Source organism: Chelonia mydas, chromosome 8 (genome assembly GCF_015237465.2).
Source record: "Chelonia mydas isolate rCheMyd1 chromosome 8, rCheMyd1.pri.v2, whole genome shotgun sequence".
In the NCBI taxonomy this organism is placed as follows: Eukaryota; Metazoa; Chordata; order Testudines; family Cheloniidae; genus Chelonia; species Chelonia mydas.
Window position 1 is genome coordinate 83,246,363 of NC_057854.1, and position 21,922 is coordinate 83,268,284.

General features: G+C 43.9%; 1 protein-coding gene across 10 annotated transcripts in view; it reads left to right on the forward strand.

Annotated features, from left to right (window-relative positions):
• SLC44A5 (solute carrier family 44 member 5) overlaps positions 1-21,922 on the forward strand; it is a 179,283-nt gene that overhangs the window by 150,196 nt on the left and 7,165 nt on the right. For all 10 annotated transcript variants that reach the window (XM_037907465.2, XM_037907467.2, XM_027824998.3 and 7 more), the window contains exons 13-21: positions 3,116-3,208; positions 4,776-4,863; positions 6,408-6,670; positions 7,545-7,639; positions 8,090-8,193; positions 10,832-10,905; positions 18,731-18,801; positions 20,391-20,479; positions 21,221-21,305. In XM_037907465.2, the coding sequence (XP_037763393.1) occupies positions 3,116-3,208; positions 4,776-4,863; positions 6,408-6,670; positions 7,545-7,639; positions 8,090-8,193; positions 10,832-10,905; positions 18,731-18,801; positions 20,391-20,479; positions 21,221-21,305 (962 nt within the window). The remainder of the gene's footprint in view (positions 1-3,115; positions 3,209-4,775; positions 4,864-6,407; positions 6,671-7,544; positions 7,640-8,089; positions 8,194-10,831; positions 10,906-18,730; positions 18,802-20,390; positions 20,480-21,220; positions 21,306-21,922) is intronic.

Below are 21,922 nucleotides of genomic sequence, written 5' to 3' on the forward strand. Positions count from 1 at the left end.
AAGCACAAGGGGAAAAGTGCTAAACAATCCAGGAAGTGCAGGGCTGGCTGATCCTGCATGAATGAGAGCGTGGCCTAACGCTGCTAGGTTACTCCTGCCTAGTAGCAGTAGGAGGGGCTCATAGGAAAATGTGTAACTAGGCACATAATTTGCATGCTGAGGGAGTACACGCAAGTCCTTATATCCTCAGACACACCTATTGTCTGCCCCCACCTCTTCACATTTTAAGGTAGCAGACGTACAAAGGTCTTCAAAGATATGTTCATTCAGCACAGAGGACTACATCTAGTGTTGAATCTTGCTTGTGCCAACATGGAGCTTCCTTTCATACTTGCAAAGAGAGCATAAAAACCTTGTGTGCACCAGACAAGAGCTTGTAGGATCAAGACCTCGGCATCCATTTTATATAGGTCAAGTCTCATTGGCAGCTAGCAGTAGGATTTTCAAAAGTGTCGTCGTGACTTAGGAGCCCAGTCCTGTTGATTGAGGCACTTTTGAAAATCCCAAACTCGAAAATCTTCTGAAAATTTGATTATGCAGAGAAAGTACCATTTGAGAGTAAATATCTTTTAAATGTCTCCTTGAAACATTGGGATGGTTACTGTGAGGGGTTTAACCGTATTTTTTAGAGTGGGGTGTGTGTGTGGTGAGGAGCTTGATATAATCCATTCGGAAGGCTTAGATCCACTCTGCAACTTAGCTGACTGTTATATGGTGAAAAAAGTAACTAACAAGGGTCAAATTTTGCCTTCAGATCCAGGTGTGTTATACTTATTGATTTCAGTTATTGCTCAGATGAATTAGTGCCAGTGATATTATGACACGCAGTAATAGAGTAGTTAACACTTCTTCCTTTTAACAATCTCACAGGCAGTTTCCAGGTTGCAATTTATAACTTTCCTGCATTTACTTGGTCCTTCTATTAAACACAGTGCATCAAATTCTCTCTGTTGCACCAATGCAACCCAATTGACTTTGATGGAGTAGTGCCAGTGTAAATGAGGACAGATTTTTGGGTCAAGTAGTGGGCTACACAAGAACAGAATTTAGTGTAGAGAGCTAGTAGATGGTTGGTAGTCACAGTGCTACCAAATTCATCAGAGCAATGCCGAATATGAATTGTGACCACTTCCCTTCCCTGATTTTTCTTTTACATTCCTTGGCATCCCAGTGCCTGTAGTATCAGGACTTAGGGAGTCTTTTGTGGAATTTGGGAAAGCTAAAGTTCCATAATTAACGTACTTATTTCCCATTCTACAGCTGTGTATGCAGGAAATAGCAGTCAGTTTTGGCAGCACTACACTCTATCCTTTGGATCCTGTACATTATAATTCAGAAACATTTTACACACTAAGACACATTTATTCAAAAATGTGACAGATAGAAACACTTCAGAAATTTCATAAACTTCCCGCTGGGAGGTAATAACGTCCTCTAGTTTTTTAGCTACACTGAAAGGTCACTTGAGGGCAATACTTTTACACTCATGTTTAACGCATGAGGTGAAACACTGTAAGTAATTACTGTACACCTAACAGACCATGCCCTGTATTCAGGATGATGGAAAATAAGTTGCTAATGACTGGGAATCAAATTATTTTTTTCAGTACAGTTCAACTATTCTTTCAGTAAAATTAAAATTTATAATAGTAATCAGCTGTTTGGAATCCATTGATAGCATAGTTAACAAGCAGTTTGTTAGAGTAAACTGTCTGTGGCTTCACTGTTAACTAACAAGCCTCTCATTAACTGCTGAAAACTACTGATTTGTGATTATTTCTTAAATAGCATAAAATCATGCATATCTGTATGACTCATAATGCGCTTATTGTGCCTGTAGATCCAGTTATGATTTGGCAATAAGAAAACACTACTAGAATGTTGCCATTGACCTTGTTGTCACACAAGACAGGTTAATTTATCCCCAGGGTCGTCTTGTTTAACAGCAGGAGTGGAGTAAATTTGTCTTTCGTTTACTTTCTGGGAACTGGCTCCTGGAAGGCAGCTGGCAGCAGGAGTGAACAAGTCAGGGGAGAAGCACAATGGGAATTCGGGGAAGGAAAAGCAGAGGGAGAAGGGAGAGTGGAATGGTCAGAGGAGCGCGTCAGGGGACTGCTGGAAGGAGAGGTTCAGAAGGAATGGGATGAGGTGGATTGGGGGGAATGTAAAGGAAAATGGGAGAGCCATGTAATCAATCCACATGCTTTAGACAACATGCAGTGAGCTGCCTGTACAATTATTTCCTATCCCGTCACCGCAGTATCTAAGAACTCATTATTCCCCTGTGAGATAAGTGCAGTCATTTTCTAGAGAGGCACTGATGGCTTAAGTAATGTATTTAATGCCACAGAGGGAATCATTGTCAGAGCAGGGATTAGAACACTCAAGTTCCTAGTTACCAGTGTCCACACTCTGACCACACCTTTTACTCACTGGGACTAGTGCCTGGTTTGTCAGTTACTAAAGCATGCACACCCTCCTCCCCTAATAAATACATTACAATGGTGAAGTAGCAAAATGGACTGTGACTCAAGAGAGAAGTAGAATGTCAAGGGTCTAGAGCATGCAGTGCTCAGTAGAGCAGAAGGTCCCGGAGCAGACTGGATCTGTGAACACTAGGAAGGAAGGCAGGAGGAAGGATATATAGGGGAGTTCTAGGATATGCAGGGGCCAAAGGGAAAGAGCGGGTCTAGGAGTTGAGTAGTTTGGGGACATGGAGAAGACAGGCGGTGGGAGGGGTAGTGTCTGAGGCAGACAGCCGCTGTGGGGATGTGGGAGCAGAATGGGTTTATGACCCGGGTTTGAAGGAAGGTAGCAGGGGTAGGACCAGGGAGGGCAAAATCAGCGGAAAGAAGGAGACTGGGAAGAGAATATTGCAGAGATTTGAGAAGGGTAGTCAGATGAAGGAGGGAGAGGAGAAGAGACAAAATGAGAAGGTGACAGAAGCGAGGCAGTAAGGAGATGGTACTGGCAGTGTTCTGGGATCCTAGCACTAGGTGACACCACCAGTATCCTTGAAGAGAGAAGTCAAGGGGTTAATACTAAAGGGCTAATAAAAAGTGACTTTTGTTTTGTTATCGTTCTAGATTTCAACTCTATTTTGTTTCCTTTGTAGGGCTATTGGCTACATAATGTCCACATTATTCTACCCCATTATTACCTTCATTCTCATTGCAATCTGCATTTCCTATTGGGCAGTGACAGCTGTGTATCCTTCTATATGTCTAAGTATTTGTACCTCATTATCTCGGTGATATCTGAACAGCTCGCCAAATAACTGTGTAAATGCTCAAATCGGCCTTCACTCTCAATGAGCAGTACATTGGAGATAGAGGCAAAATCCTTACATAACTGTTTCCGCTAAGGATCTTCTCTTGATAGCAGATGTGGGATGAAGCCACTGTGAAAACCCACACTTTGCAGTATTGAAATCCCTTTGTGCTTTCTTAGGAGACTCTGAAGAAGACTAACACCAACAGATTGTATTTCTCACAGACATCACCACCTGGAGACATACTTCACACCCACCCTATGTGCCTGACTATTTACACAAGGAATAAATAAATGCACTTTTCTTCTGCCTTGCTTCTCCCAAAGTGGCTGGTGAGAAGCAGAACTGGGGATGGCAGTGATATTTACACACAGGTGTCTTAGTGTGTTTGTAGATCCAGTGGACAATACGGTGGGAAATGTCCTGCACCTGGATGTGTTGTATTTCTCTCCCTCTCATATCTTATCAAGTGGGTGCATGAGGTGCTGTATGATGCTCCTATCTCATTGAGCTGTTCTGTTCCATCATGCTGGCTGAGACTGTATTATAACACATTCAGAGAATCATAGACGTTAGAGCGAGCTGTTAGGTCACCTAGTCCATCTCCTCACCAATAAAGGATTCTTCCCTATTGTACACTGGGTTATGGTGTACAAGCAGGACATTATATTTTATTTAAAAAATAACAGTCTCGGGGTGGAAGTCCCCCCCAGTGGGCTCAGACAAGGCCCTGTGCACTATTTAAGCTGCATTTAAGTCCTTAAGTCTTAAATGGTACATAGGGCTTTGGGTGAGCCCACTGCACAGGGTTTATTCACCCATAGAGCGTATGGCCTGCACCAGACTTCACGTTCCTTAGCCCTGCTTTCATTGTTTCTTAGTTAATTTGGGAGCTCTTATTTGCTCCCTTGCACTTTGCCATGTTTTTCACTGGCAGCTGCACAGCCTGTTTTGCGCCTCATCCTGCATAACTGCCACCAGCCTCTCCGTAAAAACTGCCTGCTACACAGAGGTTTGCCAAGCAGCAGAGGGAGGAGTCAGGAAGCCTTAAAAGTTTCACTGGGTGAAGAAGAGTCTGTTGTTTCTGTTCTGAGCAGTATTAACTCATCCTCTGTTCGCCACTGCAGCAGTCACCGAGCACGGGAGCTGGCCAAGAGCCGCTGGCAGTAGGGTCACCGACTAGTCCATGCTGCCATAGCGATGTGTGCAGAGGGGACTACGAGTAATGTGGAGGTAGCTCCTTCCCTGAGTCTGGTCAGGGGTGTGCAGGCTTCAGGGCAGGGTTTTCCACAGTTCTCTAGCTTTGAGGAAAATGTAGGTGTTGTTCGCCCTTCTGCTTATATGCTGGCCACATGCGTAGGGGAAGAGGTGGTGCTCTAAACCTGAATCTCTCTTCAACCCACACAGGTTTCAGGGTTAGTGGTCCCCTATTATATTGTTTCATGTACAATGGAACTTAGGGATCTATGATTCTGAGAGTTCCTCCTTAATACAATTCACTCAGTTTCCTGTCTACATCAGGGGAACCTGTGTATAAAGTAATGGCTAATCAAACGCTGTGCAAGTATGCAAACCTGACGTGTGACCCAGAGGTAAGCATAACTAATAACTGTCTATGGAGGGGAAAAGGAGGGGGCGTGCTAATTATATTAATTTATTGATATTCAGTATATGTGCAATGCTTGTTTAAAGACCATGCATAGTTGTATTCCACTCATTCTTTGTGTTAGGTCACATAATTCTTAGCACTAGGTAGCACTGTGCATGTTCAAAGCACTTTACAAACACCAGGTAATTAATCCTCACAACACCCGTGTGAGGAGGATAAGTATTAATAGCCCTGTTCTACAGGTGGGGAAACTGAGACACAGAGGTAAAGGCTTAAATTTTCAGAAGTGTCCACTCATTTTTGGTGCTTCAATTTTTGGATGCTCAGTTTGAGAGATACCAAAAGGCATCCACAATCAGTGGCCAGTTTTCAAAATTTGGGCCTTAGAGACTTGTCCAATCCGCTGAGCAAGTTAACGGCAGAAACCCAACTGGGTACCACATCTCTCAGTTTGCAGTCATATGCTCTTGCTACTAGACAATACTGACTATCATAGCAATGAGGATAAGTTAAGAAAATTTACAAAATGCTTATCAAATCTTTTGGCATTTATTGGGAGCAGTTAGGTCACGTTGGGCTCTAACTTTATTTTGGGAGTTCTTCAAACACAAAATATGTTTATGAAGCCTAACATCCATAGAAGTGTTTCCAGATATTTTAAATGCCAATGGAAACAGCTTGTTTTAAGTAATAGCATTCCCGTGAAATGCATGCCTCCCAAACACTACAGCACTCTGCTGATGTCTGTAATCAAAGGAGAAAGAATCGTTAAGCCCCAGTCATGCAAAGATTTGTGTATGTGCTTACATTTGTGCATAGTGAGCGGCCCATTGACTAATCACAGAGCATTAAGCTAAACATATATCCAAGTCTTTTTTAGTATTGGGTTTTTAATAAGGCCCTACTTGAATCATGGGACGATTGTCAAATAATTGCAGCTGAGTTGTGGACAAGACATGGAAAATCATGGAAAAGTAATAATGGACCTTTATTAATTGTGGTAATTTGGAAAAGCCAGAGAAGACCTATTTGTTTAAGAAAATTTTGCTGGAACAATATAAACACTCAAGTATTATGTTAAGTATTATGTTGCTAATTTTTTTGATAACCAGACATTTTGCTGCAACTATATGACATTAATTAATGCATGGGGCTGACAGCAGTGCTCTGTGGTCAGTGACTGACAGCCAGGGCTTTCACTGTCGGCCCTGGGCGGCTGACGGCTGGAGCTCCTGCTGTCAGCCCCGGGCTGCTAACAAAATTGCGGTGAAAGCCTAATATTGCAGGATTCACAACATCCATAATATCACAAATTAAGTAGGGCTTTAGTTTTGAATTATTTAAATGAATTAAAAAACATTTACAGTGTAGTTAGACTTCCACTTGTGGCTCAGGATTGAATGAGTTAGTGAAACATCTAGCAGAATATATGAGATTTTTGTCCTCAGCCATTTAATTTCAGAAATTGTCCTGACACATCCTGTTCATTGCTTATGGTTATTTTTGTTTGTTTTTCTTTCTAAACAGACTTTTAACACAACCAATGTGACCAAATTATGTGTTGGTGCTCAGTGTACTTTTGCTTTCTATGGGGGAGAAAGCTTCTATCACAAATACATCTTCATCTTTCAACTCTCCAATGCTTTTGTCTTTCTGTGGCTGGTAAACTTTGCAATTGCACTGGGTCAGTGTACCCTTGCTGGTGCCTTTGCCTCTTATTACTGGGCCTTTAGAAAACCTGCTGATATTCCACCATGCCCACTCTTTTCTTCATTTGGACGAGCAATACGGTAAGGATAAAAATCTGGAGTTTAATCTCTTTGTGTTTCCTAGCACTGCTCATAACTCATAAGGAAACAATTTCATTACGCTTAGATTATCAAAGGAAAACAATTATGTAGAAAAGCTTAGTCATTAAGGGATCAGTCATCATTACAGACCTGCATTTTGCTTTTGACTTCAGTGGTGTGAGGATCAGATCCAAATTCATTAAGTGCCTGAATTCCAAAAGAGTAGAAGCTCTGAGAAATTGCATGCCTAACTTATACAAGCAATTACTGCACCTGCGTATGCAAATCTGTTATAGTAACCCTCTATGGCTGTTGGACACCTAAAAAATACAAATGATCTCGCTGCGAACACAGTAGCGATGTGTGGATGTACACATTTTTGTGCATGGGTCTTGGCTTTTTACTTTATTGAAAATCAGGAGCATATTGACCTATTGTGTAATTATTAAAAGCACTGTACAGTTTAAATGTAAACCCAATATTTAAATTTGTACATTTACATTATATCAGTAATGATCTTTAGTTAAAATTAGCAAAGGAAACCACATTATGGATATAAACATTTTTACTACAACACAATTTATAGGCCTTTTGTAATTATAGTATCTCTTATTCATGTTGTATCTAGCAGGGCAAATTGTTCAGCTAACACCAGCGTTATTCAGAAGCATTTAGTAGAAGCAACATTTCACAATCTTTCATCAGCATCCAAGTTCTTAGCAAATTTTGCATTGTTGTTAATCTTTTTCAAAAGATTGTTTGCAGATTTCACAGTCCATAAGATAGTTTATTGTGATATTTGCCAACGTCAGTTCAGTTACGTATTGCTGTTGTCTCCTGTAACATGGTATAATACTGCTTTGTTTTGTATTAGATATCACACAGGTTCACTAGCATTTGGATCATTAATTCTTGCAATAGTCCAGCTGATTAGAATAATCTTGGAGTACCTGGATCACAAGCTGAAAGGTGAGATTTCTGAACTTGCTGTAGAATATTAAGTTAATTATTAATATTCATCTTGTTTTCCTTCCTTTTCCAGAATGGTTCTTCAGCTATAAAACATCTAAGAGGCAAATCTTGGGCTGGTATAAATCACTGTAGTGCCATTTGAAGTCAATGAATCTATGCTGATTTACCCCAGCTGAGTGTTTGTCCTTGAAAGTTTAATATAAGAATTCATGGAGGAGATGTATGTAATATAATGTAGGGCTAGTGGGCAAGATTCACTCTGGAAGGGAGGAGAAAATTGCAACTCCTTGCTCCAGTGATGGGACAGGATTCTATCCTGAGGGAGAGCCGGCAATATTTCAACTACTGACCTATCTCCGTGGATCCAGCCATTGTGCGCAGCCCTCTCATATTTTAAAGAGAACTCATCATGTGTCTGCATGTTCTGCTCTCCCTCCTTTTCCACAGGTACACAGAACTCCTGTACAAGATTTCTGCTCTGCTGCCTCAAATGCTGTTTTTGGTGTTTGGAAAAATTCATAAAGTTCATAAACAGAAATGCCTACATCATGGTGCGTATTTTCTCTCTCAGCATGTTCTAGCGTCATGCCTGGGGCACTACAGTCAGTATCTTAGAGATAAGCCTACACTGCACACCCGTGGCGGGGATATGTAGGGTACATGTAGCTACATGCTGCAGTGACAAGTAGGCTGTTTCCACACTGTTGTGTATATCTTCATAGGGCAGTGAAAGGCTCTGGCAGCTCCCCGATGCCAGAGCCTTTCCCTGTTGCTGGAGCCTTTCACTGCAGTAGGGAAAGTCTTGAGCAGCAGGGAGGCAGCAGGGCACTACACTGCTAAAAATAGCCCTGGAGACCTGGAAGGCACCCCTTGGGTGTGTAGAGAGCCGTATAGGATACATACCAAGATTGTAGAGTGACTTTACTCACCTAAACTGTGCCTCCCCATCTAAACTGCTGTTTATATTGTGCTAGGGGGGCATGCAGTATCTGTACTTTACAAGCCTCCATGAGGAGTGTGCAGAATAGCTGTATCTACAGTCATCAAGATTTTAATGTTTTGCTCTTCAGCTATGCCAGGCTTAATTTTGGCTACTGTTTGACTCTAGAAGGTAAAGAATTGGATTTTAGTGACTTTGGGGGAATTCATGTGTCCCTGCCCCCAAAATGATAGTATCCTTTTTTCCCCTCCCCCGTCCCTCTCCCCCCCCTCACCCCCCCACCAGTACCCATGAAAAGTGGGGATACAGTATGACTGGTTAACTTCCCTCCCCACCTGCAATTCAAACACTGATTTCAACAGGAATGTCACTACATCCTGCAAACACTGTATACTACATACCAATGTGACGTTTTTTTAAAATATGCTGCTCTGAATAAGGAAGCTACAGAACACTCAGCACTTGTATTCACCAGTAAAATCATAGAGCCAAATTCTGCCCTCGTTCCAGTGGTGTAATTCCAGAGGAGCTGCATTGGTTTCAGGGGAGAGATTCCAGATTTACCCCGTTGTAAATAAGAGCAGAATTCACCCATGTTGTCTTGTTTTGACCAGAAACAATTTCAGTAAAAGTGTTTTGCAGTCTCAGAGCTGTTCTCCGAGGAAGTGACAGTAATGGTTTCATTAAAACCTCATTCACTCCAAAGGGATCTCAGAATTAGTGCAGTCTTCAGGGGAGGAAATTTTTCTTTCTACAGCCTTATCTGCATGGGGAAAATTGACCAGCATAGCTATTGTGGTATAATTTAACTATTCCAGAATATCTCCCCCACGTGAAGACACTGTTCTGGAATGAAAGTGAATTTATTACACTTTGTGAGCTGGGAAATTACTCTGGAATAAAGTCACTTTTATTCGAGTCTCCACTCAGGCAGCTATTCTACAACAGCTAGTATGAAACAGCTTATTCTGCAGTAGCTGTGCTAGCCAATTTTCCAACGTAGGCAAAGTCTTCAATTCCGTGTTTTTTAAAAAGCATTTAACAACCTATATTAAAATAATACTGAGGTTGTCCAAGAAAAGCAAGGCATGTCCCTATTAAAGCTGTTGCCCTTCTTTACACCTTTTTGGACACACTGTGCGTTCAGACGTGCAAATGTAAATCCAAATTAACTCAACTAAAGCTAAGTAGAAGTAGCAGTGAGCAGAACCTGGTCCCTGATAATACTGTAGTTTTGCAGCGCTCTGAACAAGCAGGGCCTGTTTTGATCTTGCTCCAATCTTACACTGATGTAACTCTATTGACTTCAGTGGAGTTACTCCTGATCCACTTTGGTGTGAGATCTGAATCATGTCTAGGGCACCTGACCTGTGTAATAAGGAGCATCAAGGGAGAGGCGACAGCCTTACATGGATTTTGTTAGTTTGTGCCTCCACTAGCAAAAGGCCTGAGCTGCAGAGTTGAGATCCGGACTGAATTTCCCCAAAGGTCAGGGGCATTTGGAGCCTGGGTTTTGCTTCAGGCTCATCTGTAGCCTTAATCTTATTTTAGGTTTCAGAGTAACAGCTGTGTTAGTCTGTATTCGCAAAAAGAAAAGGAGTACTTGTGGCACCTTAGAGACTAACCAATTTATTTGAGCATGAGCTTTCGTGAGCTACAGCTCGCTTCATCGGATGCATCCGATGAAGTGAGCTGTAGCTCACGAAAGCTCATGCTCAAATAAATTGGTTAGTCTCTAAGGTGCCACAGGTACTCCTAATCTTATTTTAAAGTAGCTTTCTGCATTCAATTATTGTGCCTAATCCCTGCACAAATCCCAGTAGTGGCTTTAGGTTTGTTTGTGGATGGATAGACCACAGCGCTTTTCCCTTCATACCCCTCAACTTGCCATCCTCAATTCCTCAACTGTAGGCAAGCTGTGGCAGAGGCTGTGTTCCCCAGCTCCTCTATTTGGAAACCTAAGTATTGTCTCCACCTCCTGCAGGCAGATCACCAGAGCCTCACAAACTGATGATTTGGAGAGGTGGGTGGGCTGGGAGATATTCTGCCACAGTCTGGTGAGAAGTAACAGGAAGCAGGAAGCGTATTGTGGGACAGTTTATGGATACGTGGAGGTGGGTGGGTTTGGTCACAGGTGGGGAAAGAACTATGTAGGGCCCTACATGTGTTAATTTGCAAAGGGCCCCAGAAAACTTAGGGCTGTCCTTGGTTAACTATATAGTTAACCATCAACTGTTACTGTTTTGCAGATTGCGATATATGGTAAAAACTTCTGCACTTCAGCAAAGGAAGCGTTCTTTCTGCTAATGCGGAACGTGGTGAGGTAAGGGGCCGTGTTTCCTGCTGCTGCTATTACACTCTGAAAACTCACTTTTTCCCCTAGAAAATTAATTGTAACGGATCCTGCCTTCACACATTGCTCTCCCTTTTAGCAGCTCCTCATGCATCTGGCAAGCCAGAGAGCTAGACAGTCAGTAGCCTGAGCTAGGATGATTTTATTTAACCTGACAGACAGCTTTGCTGTGGGTTAATTGGTTGACATTGTAGGTGGCTAGGCATCCCTGGTAGCAGCAGCAGGGCTGTCAAGAAAGCAGTGGGGCCAACTGAGAACATTTCTATTGATTTATTACACACAATAGAGGGCACCCATCACCGTGGTATCCAGGTGCAACTTGCAATGCTGAGGTTGAGTTCACATTTTCTAATAAGAGGAACAGCTAGATCTAAGCCTCAAAATCCCTGGAAGGAATCTTGGGAAGGGGGTAAGGGGGCTGGGAGGGTGACAAGGAGGGAGGGAATGTTTTTTGCTTTTAAAACCAAAGTCTCTAATAGGTATCTCTCCTGGTGTTGAACCACCACCCCCAGCCCCCTTGCTCCATTGCTAGGGCTGCTGCTGAACTCCTCATGCTAATCAGCACTCCTCTTCAGCTATTACAGGAAGAGCCAGGAGCACTGAAGATCAGAAAGAATGGGAGCAGGATGGTGATTAGAACAAGCTCTTAGGTGGAGGCCATGTTGGAGCAACAGGAGGTAGCCTAATTACCAGCAAGAGGCACATTTAAGGAGGTTAGGTAGTTTAAATTATTCAGGAAAGGATAAGAGGACCTGAACGGTGAGGAGCAGGGAGGGAGAGACACTGAAGGAGAAGAGAAAGTGACCAAAGACTGGGGGAAGGGGGTTTCTAGACAGAGGCAGGAGGAGAGGACTGAGCTGTATGTAAAGGTTCCAGGACTTCATGGTGGGTGCAGCAATTCAGTTGTACACCCCTGCCCATTGCATACCAGAGTTAGACAAAGGGCTGCATGCTGAGGAGTTTCCACTCCTGTTATTAAAGGATAATACCAGAACAATGTCCCCTCCAATTTGCAATCTCCATACAGTAGGGAAAGCTAACTAGTCTTTGTTTCCTCTAAGATTTTTCGTTAAAGGCTACAATTATGGTATGGAAATCTTCAGTAAATTTAACGTTTGCAGTGTTGTTGTGGCTGTGTTGGGCTCAGGATATTAGAGAGACAAGGCGGGTGAAGTAATACCTGTTTGTGAAAGAGACAAGGTTTCAAGCTACACAGAGCTCTCCTTCAGGTCTGGGAAAGGCACTCAAAGAGTCACAGCTAAATACAAGGTGGGGAACAGGTTGTTAAGCATAAATAAGGCTAAGATTTTGTCATGTTTATTTTTAGTAAAAGTCATGGACAGGTCACAGGCAATAAACAAAAATTCACATAAGCAGTGACCGGTCTGTGACTTTTGCTGCTGCAGTTCCATGGTTTCCCCTGTCACTGTGGTGGCTGGGAGCTGCAGAGGTGTCCCCACCCCCCTTCCCCGCATGGCTGTCCCCGTCTCTGGAACCCAAAGGAGGGCCCCCTGAGTAGGGTGATCAGATGTCTGATTTTATAAGGACAGCCCCGATATTTGGGGCTTTTTCTTATATAGGCGTCTATCACCCCCCATCCACTGTCCTGATTTTTCACACTTGCTTTCTGGTCACCCTACCGCTGAGGAGGCTGTCTCCTGTCGCTGGAACCCTGCAGGGAGACCGGAGGAGGCTGTCGTCTGTCGCTGGAATGCTGCCGGGGCGCCACTGGCTGCCAGCTCCTGTCCCGCAGACCCAGGGGCTGAAGCAGAAAATGTCACAGAGGTCTCTGGAAGTCACATCTGTGCCACCACAGCTAGTCTTCTGCATATAAAAGCCAGGGCCGTGATAGGGAGTAGCGAGCAGGGCGGTTGCCTGGGCCCCCATGCCACAGGGTCCCCCACAAAGCTAAATTCGACTTCAGCCCTGGGTGTTGGGCCTCTGGGCCCCGGAGTCACCCCCATGTGGTGGGGCTTCGGCTTTCTTCCCTGGGCCCCAGCGAGTCTAACACTGGCCCTGCTTGGTGGCCCCCCTGAAACCTGCTTGTGGCCCCCCAACGGGCCCCGGCCCCCTGGTTGAGAACCACTGTCTTACAGTATGTGTTAATTACATGTGCTAAACAATCTGTTCCATCTTGCATTTGGCTGTGACACTCTGAGTGCCTTTCCAAGAGCTGAAGAAGAGCTCTCTGGGCCATGTCTGCACTACAAACTTTGGGCAATGCAAGTTACGTCGGTATAAAGCTGCCGCAGGTAGTATATCACTTGTACACGTGCATATTTGGCTCCTTTTACAAGTGCTGCATGTACTCACCAGGGGTACTTGTATCAATGCATGATGCAGTGCACCATGGGTAGGTATCCCAGTGTGCAACCCACCACCATCCAGCACACTGTCTTTTGGGGAGTTTAGGCAATGCAGAGTTGGGCAGACGTAAGTCACACAAGTGATTGGAGGCGAGGGGTCAAGTTCCCAGTGTGCAGCTGTCTCCATCCCATAATGTCACTTTTAACCCATAATTTTCTTGCCTCTTCTTAAAATTCCCACAAACTTGTGCAGCCCTCCTCTCTGTTCACTATCTCTGACAGAAGCATGGAGCCTATACAGCTCTGCACTATTGTCATAAGCATTGCAAGCACAGGACTCACGATCCTCCAGCATTTGCAGGGCGGAACATGACAATTTCTTGGAGGACAGGTTGCTGTGAGACATAGCAACCATTTCAGGGTTGTTGGTGGCATTCACGGAGATGCTGCAGATGGTGGAGTGCCGCTTCTGAGCCTGAGAAACTAGCACCGACTGCTGGGATAGCATCGTAATGCAGGCTTGGGATGATGAGCAGTGGCTGCAGAACTTTTGGATGCACAAGGCCACATTCCTGGATCTGTGTGCTGAGCTCACCCCAGCACTCCAGCGCAGGGACATCAGAATGAAAGCTACACTGACAATGAAGAAGTGAGTGGCAATGGCACTGTGGAAACTTGCAATGCTGGATTGCTACCAGTCGTTGGGAAATCATTTCAGAGTTGGCAAATCCATCATGGGGGACATTGTCATGCAAGTGTGCAGGGCCATTAATCGTCTCCTCCTGGCAGTGTGCTGGAGGACATAGTGGATGGATCTGCAGCAAAGGGGTTCCTGAACTGCAGTGGAGCGATAGATGCCACGCTTGTCCCTATTTTGGCACTGGATCACCTTGCCACAGAGTACATCAGCAGAAAGGGCTACTTTTCTGTGGTTATGCAAGCACTGGTGGATCACCAGGGATGCCTCTCCGACATCCGTGTTGGCTGATCAGGGAAGATCCATGACACTAGCATCTTTCAGAGCACAGGACTGTTCAGAAAGCTAGAAGCAGGGACTTTCTCTCCTGACCAGCAGATTGCCATTGGCAATGTTGAAATACTAGTAGTGATCCTGGGGTACCCAGCCTACCCCTTGCTCCCTTGGCTCACCTTGATAGCACCAAGGAAACATTCAACTACTCTCTCTCGGCAGGTGTAAAATGACAGTAGAATGCGCTTTTGGTAGATTGAAAGGACGCTGGCGTTGTTTACTCATAATATTGAATCACAGTGGGGAAAAACCCATCCCAGTGGTTACAGCTGCCTGCTGTGTCCTAAATAATATCTGTGAAGGGGAAAAGTTGTCACCAGGGTGGAGGGCAGAGGTGGAGCAGCTGTCTGCTGAGTTTGAACAGCCAGACACAAGAGCTATTAGAAGAGCTCAACATGGAGCTATAGGGCTCAGGGAAGCTTTGGAAGAGCACTTTAACAGCGAGCCACAATAAAGTGTTGTGGTGTATTGTGCTCTGCTGGCCCTGCTGTTTTGAGGCCTGTTAGGAATTGTGTGGTGCTTGGTGCATATCTACGAATATAACATTGTCACTGCACCTATTAATTTTACAGTGTACATTTGTGATTATTATTACCCTGTGTTTGTCACTGGTCCTATGAGTTGTGTCACACTGTACAGCAACAAGTGGCTGCTTTCAGAACTGCTAGGCACTCTGCAGCATATGCTGTGAACTAATAAAGATGAATTATTTTCCAGTTTTGTTCAGTAACAAAACTAGTGAAAAGAAAAATCTGTGCAATCTAACAGCAAATACATTAAGAACTTAATAAATTAATGGATCAGAACTTAACAAGGGGAAAGAACATTCATGTCCATTTTACCTACACATACTGCAACTGTGGATTTCACAGGTCAGTGTATGTGAAACTGTGGTTGTCCTTAATGTCCCTAGAGTGAAGTGGGAGGGGTAGGGATATGGCCCCTGATACCACCTGGAATGTTGAGGGGGGTATAGGGAGATGCCGTAATGGAGTTCTCTATGGACTGCAAAGGGAGGTGACCCTGTGATTGTTGAGTCTGTAGCGTCTGGAGAAGTCCCATTATGTCCTGGTGAATCTCCCTCTGCTGGGACTCCTGGGCCAAAACCCTGTATGCTCTTTCCTTCTCCAGGTTGTCTGCAATGTTTATCTTCCAGGCCCTTTGCTCATGATATGATTCAGCACTGACTAATAGGATCTCACTGAACATGTCATGCCTAGCCTCTTCTTTCTCCTCTGTAAGTGGCTCAGGCATTCTGTGGATGTGGAGGGGGAAACCCCTCAAGACCACAACAGCAGTAGCTGGAGACAAAACAGACAGAGGTACCATTGTCAATATAATCACGATGAAAAATGAAAGTTAAGATTCAGAACTTCCCCCTTTCCTTGCTCCCCTACAGTTTTAAACAAGACATGCTTATGTACACTTCTGCTTTAGAAAACTTGTACACGGCACCACTCACAGCACTGGCCACAGTGAGTAAGGCCCACAAGGTTGAGGGAAATGAGGAGGAAATTGCTCGGTTGCATGAAACTATGTATAGGGCACTAGCACTGAATACTGGCACTGTTTTCCACAGGCAGTGGTGATTTTATCTGATATCTCACTCCTGAGGGTAACAAAGGCAGAAAGAACACAGCTGCTGATGGTGTCCCAAAGCTGCCTGGGCCCGTATGCTGCTAGCCTGTATACTGCAGTGGTGCCTGCTGAAGTTATTGCTGAGGGCAGCCATACCTAGAAACCTTCGGGAGAGGATTTCAGGGTAGCTCCATGAAAGTTTCATGGAGATGTCTCAGGAGGATTCAAAGGACATCTCTGTGTACATAAACTGACCCGCATGACCCCCCCCCCCTTGCCTAACTCTGCCGGGGAATGAACACCAGGTAACTCTACTTATCTTTGTTGTACCACTACCTCTTCTAGTACAAGTATGTTAATGAAAAGTCAATAGCTGTGCCCTGTTAAGTTGGGCAGAGATATCAGTACGTTGTTGTAATGGGATATACAATTACACACTTACCTGAGGTTATTTCCCCTGCATTGGGCTCGTCCATGCTCAACTGCCAGGACTGACTGGATGGGTGGAGTCTCAAACAGGTCCTGGCTTGTGGCATAGCTGGACCTCCTGGTCACATGTCCCCCATCCTCCTCCATCTCCTCTTCACTGTTCACACCAGGATCCCGTGACTTGGGCTCCTTAGAAGTATCCACAAGGTGTTCTGCAGGGTGGTAGTGGGGTCTTTGCCAAGTGCAGCATGCAGCTATTTGGCAAAATGGCAGGTCTGCGGCTCAGCACCAGATTGACAGTTTGTCTCCCTGGCCTTATGATATGCCTGCTGCAGTTCCTTTGCTTTCACACAGTACTGCGTCTGATCACTGTTGTACCCCTTCTCCTGCATCCCCTGAGCAATCTGCTCACAGATGTCCATGTTTCTGTGGCTGGTCCATAGTTGTGCTTGCACAGCATCTTCTTCCCACAGATGAGGAGATCCAATATCTCCTGTCTACTCCAAGCCAGAGCGCATCTGGAGTGTGTAGCCAGCATGGCCAGCTGGGCAGTTGCACACAACAATGGAGAACTGCTAAGTGTGCTCACCAAGTTGGATAATCAGGAAAAGGCATTTCAAAAATGTGGAGGGCTTGAAAGGGGAAGGGGACCTTCTGGTCTCAATGACCCTGGGCAGTGGAACTATCAATTGTGACCAGAGCAGTCCGTGTCTTGCATTGTGGGAAGGGTGCTGGAGGTCTGTTAGTTTGACATAAGTAACATTCTCACTGCATCGACCTCCATACATCGACCATGGCTCAACACTGCCCATTGCTGTAACAAGCCACTTAGATCAGTGTGAGACCAATTTAAATGTAGACACATGCACAACTAGGTCAATGCAAGGTGGCTTATGTCAGCCTAACTATGTAGTGTAGACCAGGCCTGTAGCTCGAAAGCTTGTCTCTTTCACCAACAGAAGTTGGTGCAATAAAAGATACTACCTCACCCACCTTGTCTCTAGTAAATTTCATTACAGTGATCTGAGATCAGATCAGAGAGCTAACATATTTTTCACAAGAGTATAGTGGGGGATGCTGAAAGGTAGTCCCAGAGGTATGTGTCTCAGGGGGAGTTTGGAGAGTGAGCCTGCCTTGTACTCACCCTGCAGCAGCAGCTCTTGTCCTGCAGAGCTGGGCCCAGCTCCCTGACCTGGGCATTACAACCTGGCACATGGGATCACAGCAGTACTTATGTTTGGCCTGTCCGCCCATCTGTAGATGAAGGCAGATGGGCAAAACCTGATTGGTACTGTGACACAGTGCACCAGGTTGCAACACTACTCGATTTGGGGCCTAATCAAATATGTTTTTACAGCTATTTCCAAGATTTCATAGACTTTACTCAAATTCATGATTACCATGACCTCCATGACAAAATCATAGCCTTAGCTATCGCTTCCACTCCTGTCCCTTATGCTACTGCTCTTAATCACCAAGAGCAATAGCTAGGAGCCAGGCAAATCTTGTATTGTTTTGAAATAGGATTTTCTACTCTGTATATTCTAGTTCTAATTCCTAACTCTGACAGGCTAATGGTGGTTTGTTTTCTTTAATTTGGTTGTTGATTGTTTATTTCATGCTGGTACATTACATTACCATATACATCGCCTTCATTGTTGTTAAGTGTCTTGCAATACCAGTCTCATTTCCATGCAATGAGTCAGGCAGGATTTTGATCAGAGGCTCCCTGCAATAAGCCCCGATTCTGGCCTCCTTTCCTTCCTGTTGTTTTCAGTCTGATTACAAGGAAGACTGAGCAATACAGACTTACTGTCAATTTTTCTGACTCCTTGCATTCATTCACCTGGGGCTGATTCCCTGCTTTGAGATTGCCCTCCTGTGCTGTGCTGAGACACCTCAACAAAGCCTTGAGGTTTCAGTGCATTCTGAAAGCAGAGACAATGTGGCTAGCAAGGACTGAATAAAATGGACAAAAGTCTACTGACAGCACATAAAAATGCTAGGTTTCCTACGTTTTGGTGCTCAGTTCACCTTCTGCTAGGGCTGGCCTGCCCATGATCCTGCTTTGAAGAAAAGGCTGAAATAGAGAAATATGCTAATTTCTTTATCAACAAGAGCAACACCCAATTAATAGCTTTCAAGTGCTGTCAGCAGTTTTGCTGTAGCGTGGCCCTGTTCAGCAATGTGCTGAATGCTCTCACCTCTCATTGATTTTGTTAGGAGTCAAAGGTCCTTAGCCCCTCAAAAGGCTGGCATTTAAAATGCTACCCTCCTGTATTGTCTCCATATTGATTTTTTGCATTGTTATATTGTTGGCCCAAGGACCAGTGCAAGACAATGACCTTTCTGAGCCAGTTTAATCAACTTTCCATGGATTTCATGGAATATGAAAAGACTAGAGATGTTCTGTTTTGAGGTGCTCAAACACCGTTTGTCCTCTGTTGAATAGAGTTGCGGTGCTGGACAAAGTTACAGATTTCTTGTTGTTCCTTGGGAAACTTCTCGTTGCTGGTGGTGTAGGTAAGTCAGTTATTTCAATGTAACGTTGATTCTTATTCCCTACTAGCCTGGAATATGCTAAACTTGTGTGTTCAGACAACACATCACGGACTTGCTCTTGCAAACCTTGATACCATAAGCACTAATCACTTGAACAAAGAATTACAGGATTGAGCCCAAAGAAACATGTTTTCCCTCTCTTTTTTTCATCTCACTTTGTGCATTTGACAGTATTTTTTGTAGTCACTTCCACTGTTCTTGTGCGGGTGTGTGATGGCTGCCATTTTAGTTGACACACTGGGGATTGAACTGGGGAACCTCCAGAATTAAAAACATAAGTCTCTACACCTTGAACTAAAGTTGTTTGCCTTGGACTGTAACAGACTCATATCCTCTGTGGATCTGGCAGAGAGGGGAACCTGTAATGTACCATCCCCAGTGTGTTACAGGTACACATCCTTCCCCAGATCATGCAAGAGGGTATTTATCAGCAGCACTGTAACTGAAACCAAACTGTCAGCAAGCAGCATGCACAGAGAGAAAGAGGAGTGGAGGAGAGACGAGGTGGGCCTGAGCATCTTTTGTGGTGTTGCACTCTGGCCTGTCCAAAAGACCCTTCCAAACACAAGCAGGGGAGCAGACAAAACCTAACATTTTTACAGTTTTTCCTTTCATTCTAATAAAAGTCTGAACATACTGTTCAGTGTGCTGCAGCAGAAAACTATTTTTTTTAAATTGGTCCATTTTAAAAATTCAAGTTGACGGTGTCCCCTTCAGGCCTTTTAAACTGTCACAAGAGTTTCAAAACATGATTTCATTGATGCCCATCTTTTATATTTTGTGTATTTTTAACAAAATTCCTAAATGGATTATTTTTTTACCAGAAGATGAAAATTAGAACTGAGACCAAATCTGTAATGTTTTTGTCATTACTGTAGACTGACTTTCAAAATGGGAAGGCAAATGTGATTTGAAACTGTCTCTGAAATGTGAGCCATGAAATGCTAAATTGATTCATGTTTTCCTCCTCCTTAAGGATACATTCTGTAGGATAATTCATTAACGTGTCTTTTCTGTTCTGTGTGGTACAGATATGATGATGAATTAATGTATGTAGCTCTAGATTTATCATTAAGTGTATTTATCAGTAGCTGTGCCATTTCTATTTTTAATCTCAAATAGTTAAATATTCCTCCAAGGGGTGAAAGCTAAAGCCACAGGCTTTTGTTCACTTATGTCTTTTAATTTATTTTTTTCAAGATCAGTCTGATGGTCTTTTTTATTATCATGCATTTGATTGTATCGTATATTCTTATTTATTAGTTTTGATATAAAACCCAGTCTGACTCATGAAATAAAACAATTGATTCAAGTCTTTCTGGCCCCACAAGTATCTTTATGATGATGCATTTATATGCCATTTCTGTTCTAGTCAGAATACAGATCCTAGGGATAATTAATATCTAGAGATTTATTGCTCAAAGCCTCCTGTGTAAACAATGCCTGAGTGTGTTTTCAGCTGTGCCTGTCTTACCCATTCCTCATGAGTGTGGAAGTCCCAGATACTCGTGTGAATAACTAATGGCCTGTGTACCCTGTGCTTCTTACAGGTGTCCTAGCCTTCTTTTTCTTCACACACCGAATACCAGTGTTCACACAAGAAACACCAACATTAAATTACTACTGGGTACCCCTCTTGGTAAGGTTGCGGTTTACATTCTCAGGATGCTGGGGGAGTTTTGAGGGGCAGCTCTGGGTCAGTTCTTGGGGAGCACTGGCAACAGCAGCTCCACCTTCCTGTCAATGGGCGCAGCATCCTCTCCTGTGACTAGCCAGCTCTGCCAAACTCCTTCCCGCCCTGACTCAGTTCAGGTAGCTTTGTACCATTATGGTGCTGCAGTGAGCCTCAAGGGACTTTGTACCTTCTGTGTGCAGGAGAGTTAGGTTCCAGGCCAGCTCTGCACAAACCTCCACAAACAGCACTGGGGTAGATGATGGGGAACCAATGGTCTTCCTAAGGGAGGAGGTCTACAGAGCAAAGAGAAAGCACTTGGCTCCTATGTAAATGATTTCCTTGTGGATTCCCTCATAGATCTTGGGATATCTGCAGGTTGGGTGGTGGGCCCTCTTTCTTGAATGGGCAATCTGAGAGAACTCCGTGAACTGAAACAGAGTTTCTTAGCCCTTTTGTGGGTTTTCCTGCACTGGGAACAACATGATTCCAAGTTGCCATCTTAGAAATTGGTAACAGATGTATGTCACCACACAGTTACTTTAATCTGTGATCTTTTGCCTCAGCAGCAAGACTACTGCAGAATTATGGAACTGTAAATAAATCCTTTCCTGCTGGTTTAACAGACTAAGTTCTTGTTTGTTCTTGTTTTTTGAGGTGATGTTGCCATGATGGTGTCAAATGTATGTGTTTGGGTTTTTTTTGCAGACTGTCATTATTGGCTCTTACCTAATTGCACATGGGTTCTTCAGTGTCTATGCAATGTGTGTTGATACACTTTTCCTCTGCTTTTGTAAGTATTGAGTCCTCTTTCATTGACACTTTTCTTCTGATGACATGCAGGGAAAGAGCTATCTGGTCTGTTTCCTTACAGAATTCACGTGACATGCTGGCATATTGTGGGAATAAGGAATTGCTGCTGTTCTTAATACAGGCGGTTTAATTTTACTACCAAGGGGATTGTAAAGCTCAGTGATCAGATATGCCTTCATTAGGCTATTTGCCAAGCTAGTGAAGTATATCTGGGGCTCACTGGGGTCTCTGGCTTTTTGTTTATTAAATGTTTCCTAATTTTTACTAACACTTTGCTTCTGGGTGTTTTGTAACTAGACGTGTCCAGCGACAATTCACTCACACATCTTACTAATGCCACTGGGCTTTGCACTCAGGTGTTCTCCTCCAGCAAATGCTTTATGTGGCTGATAACCTCATTGTCCTTGTGGTTTCATACTAATAACCACGACAAAAGCTTCATGCTGACGTAACATGAAATTACCTTAAAATACCATTTTAAAACTGTCAGTCCCTTGTGACCCCATAACAAATAGCTGCTGACTCTTGAAAGGAAGGCAGTTTAGGGGCATGTTTGACTTCTTGTTCAGAGAATGCTCAAATTACCAGAGAAATCAA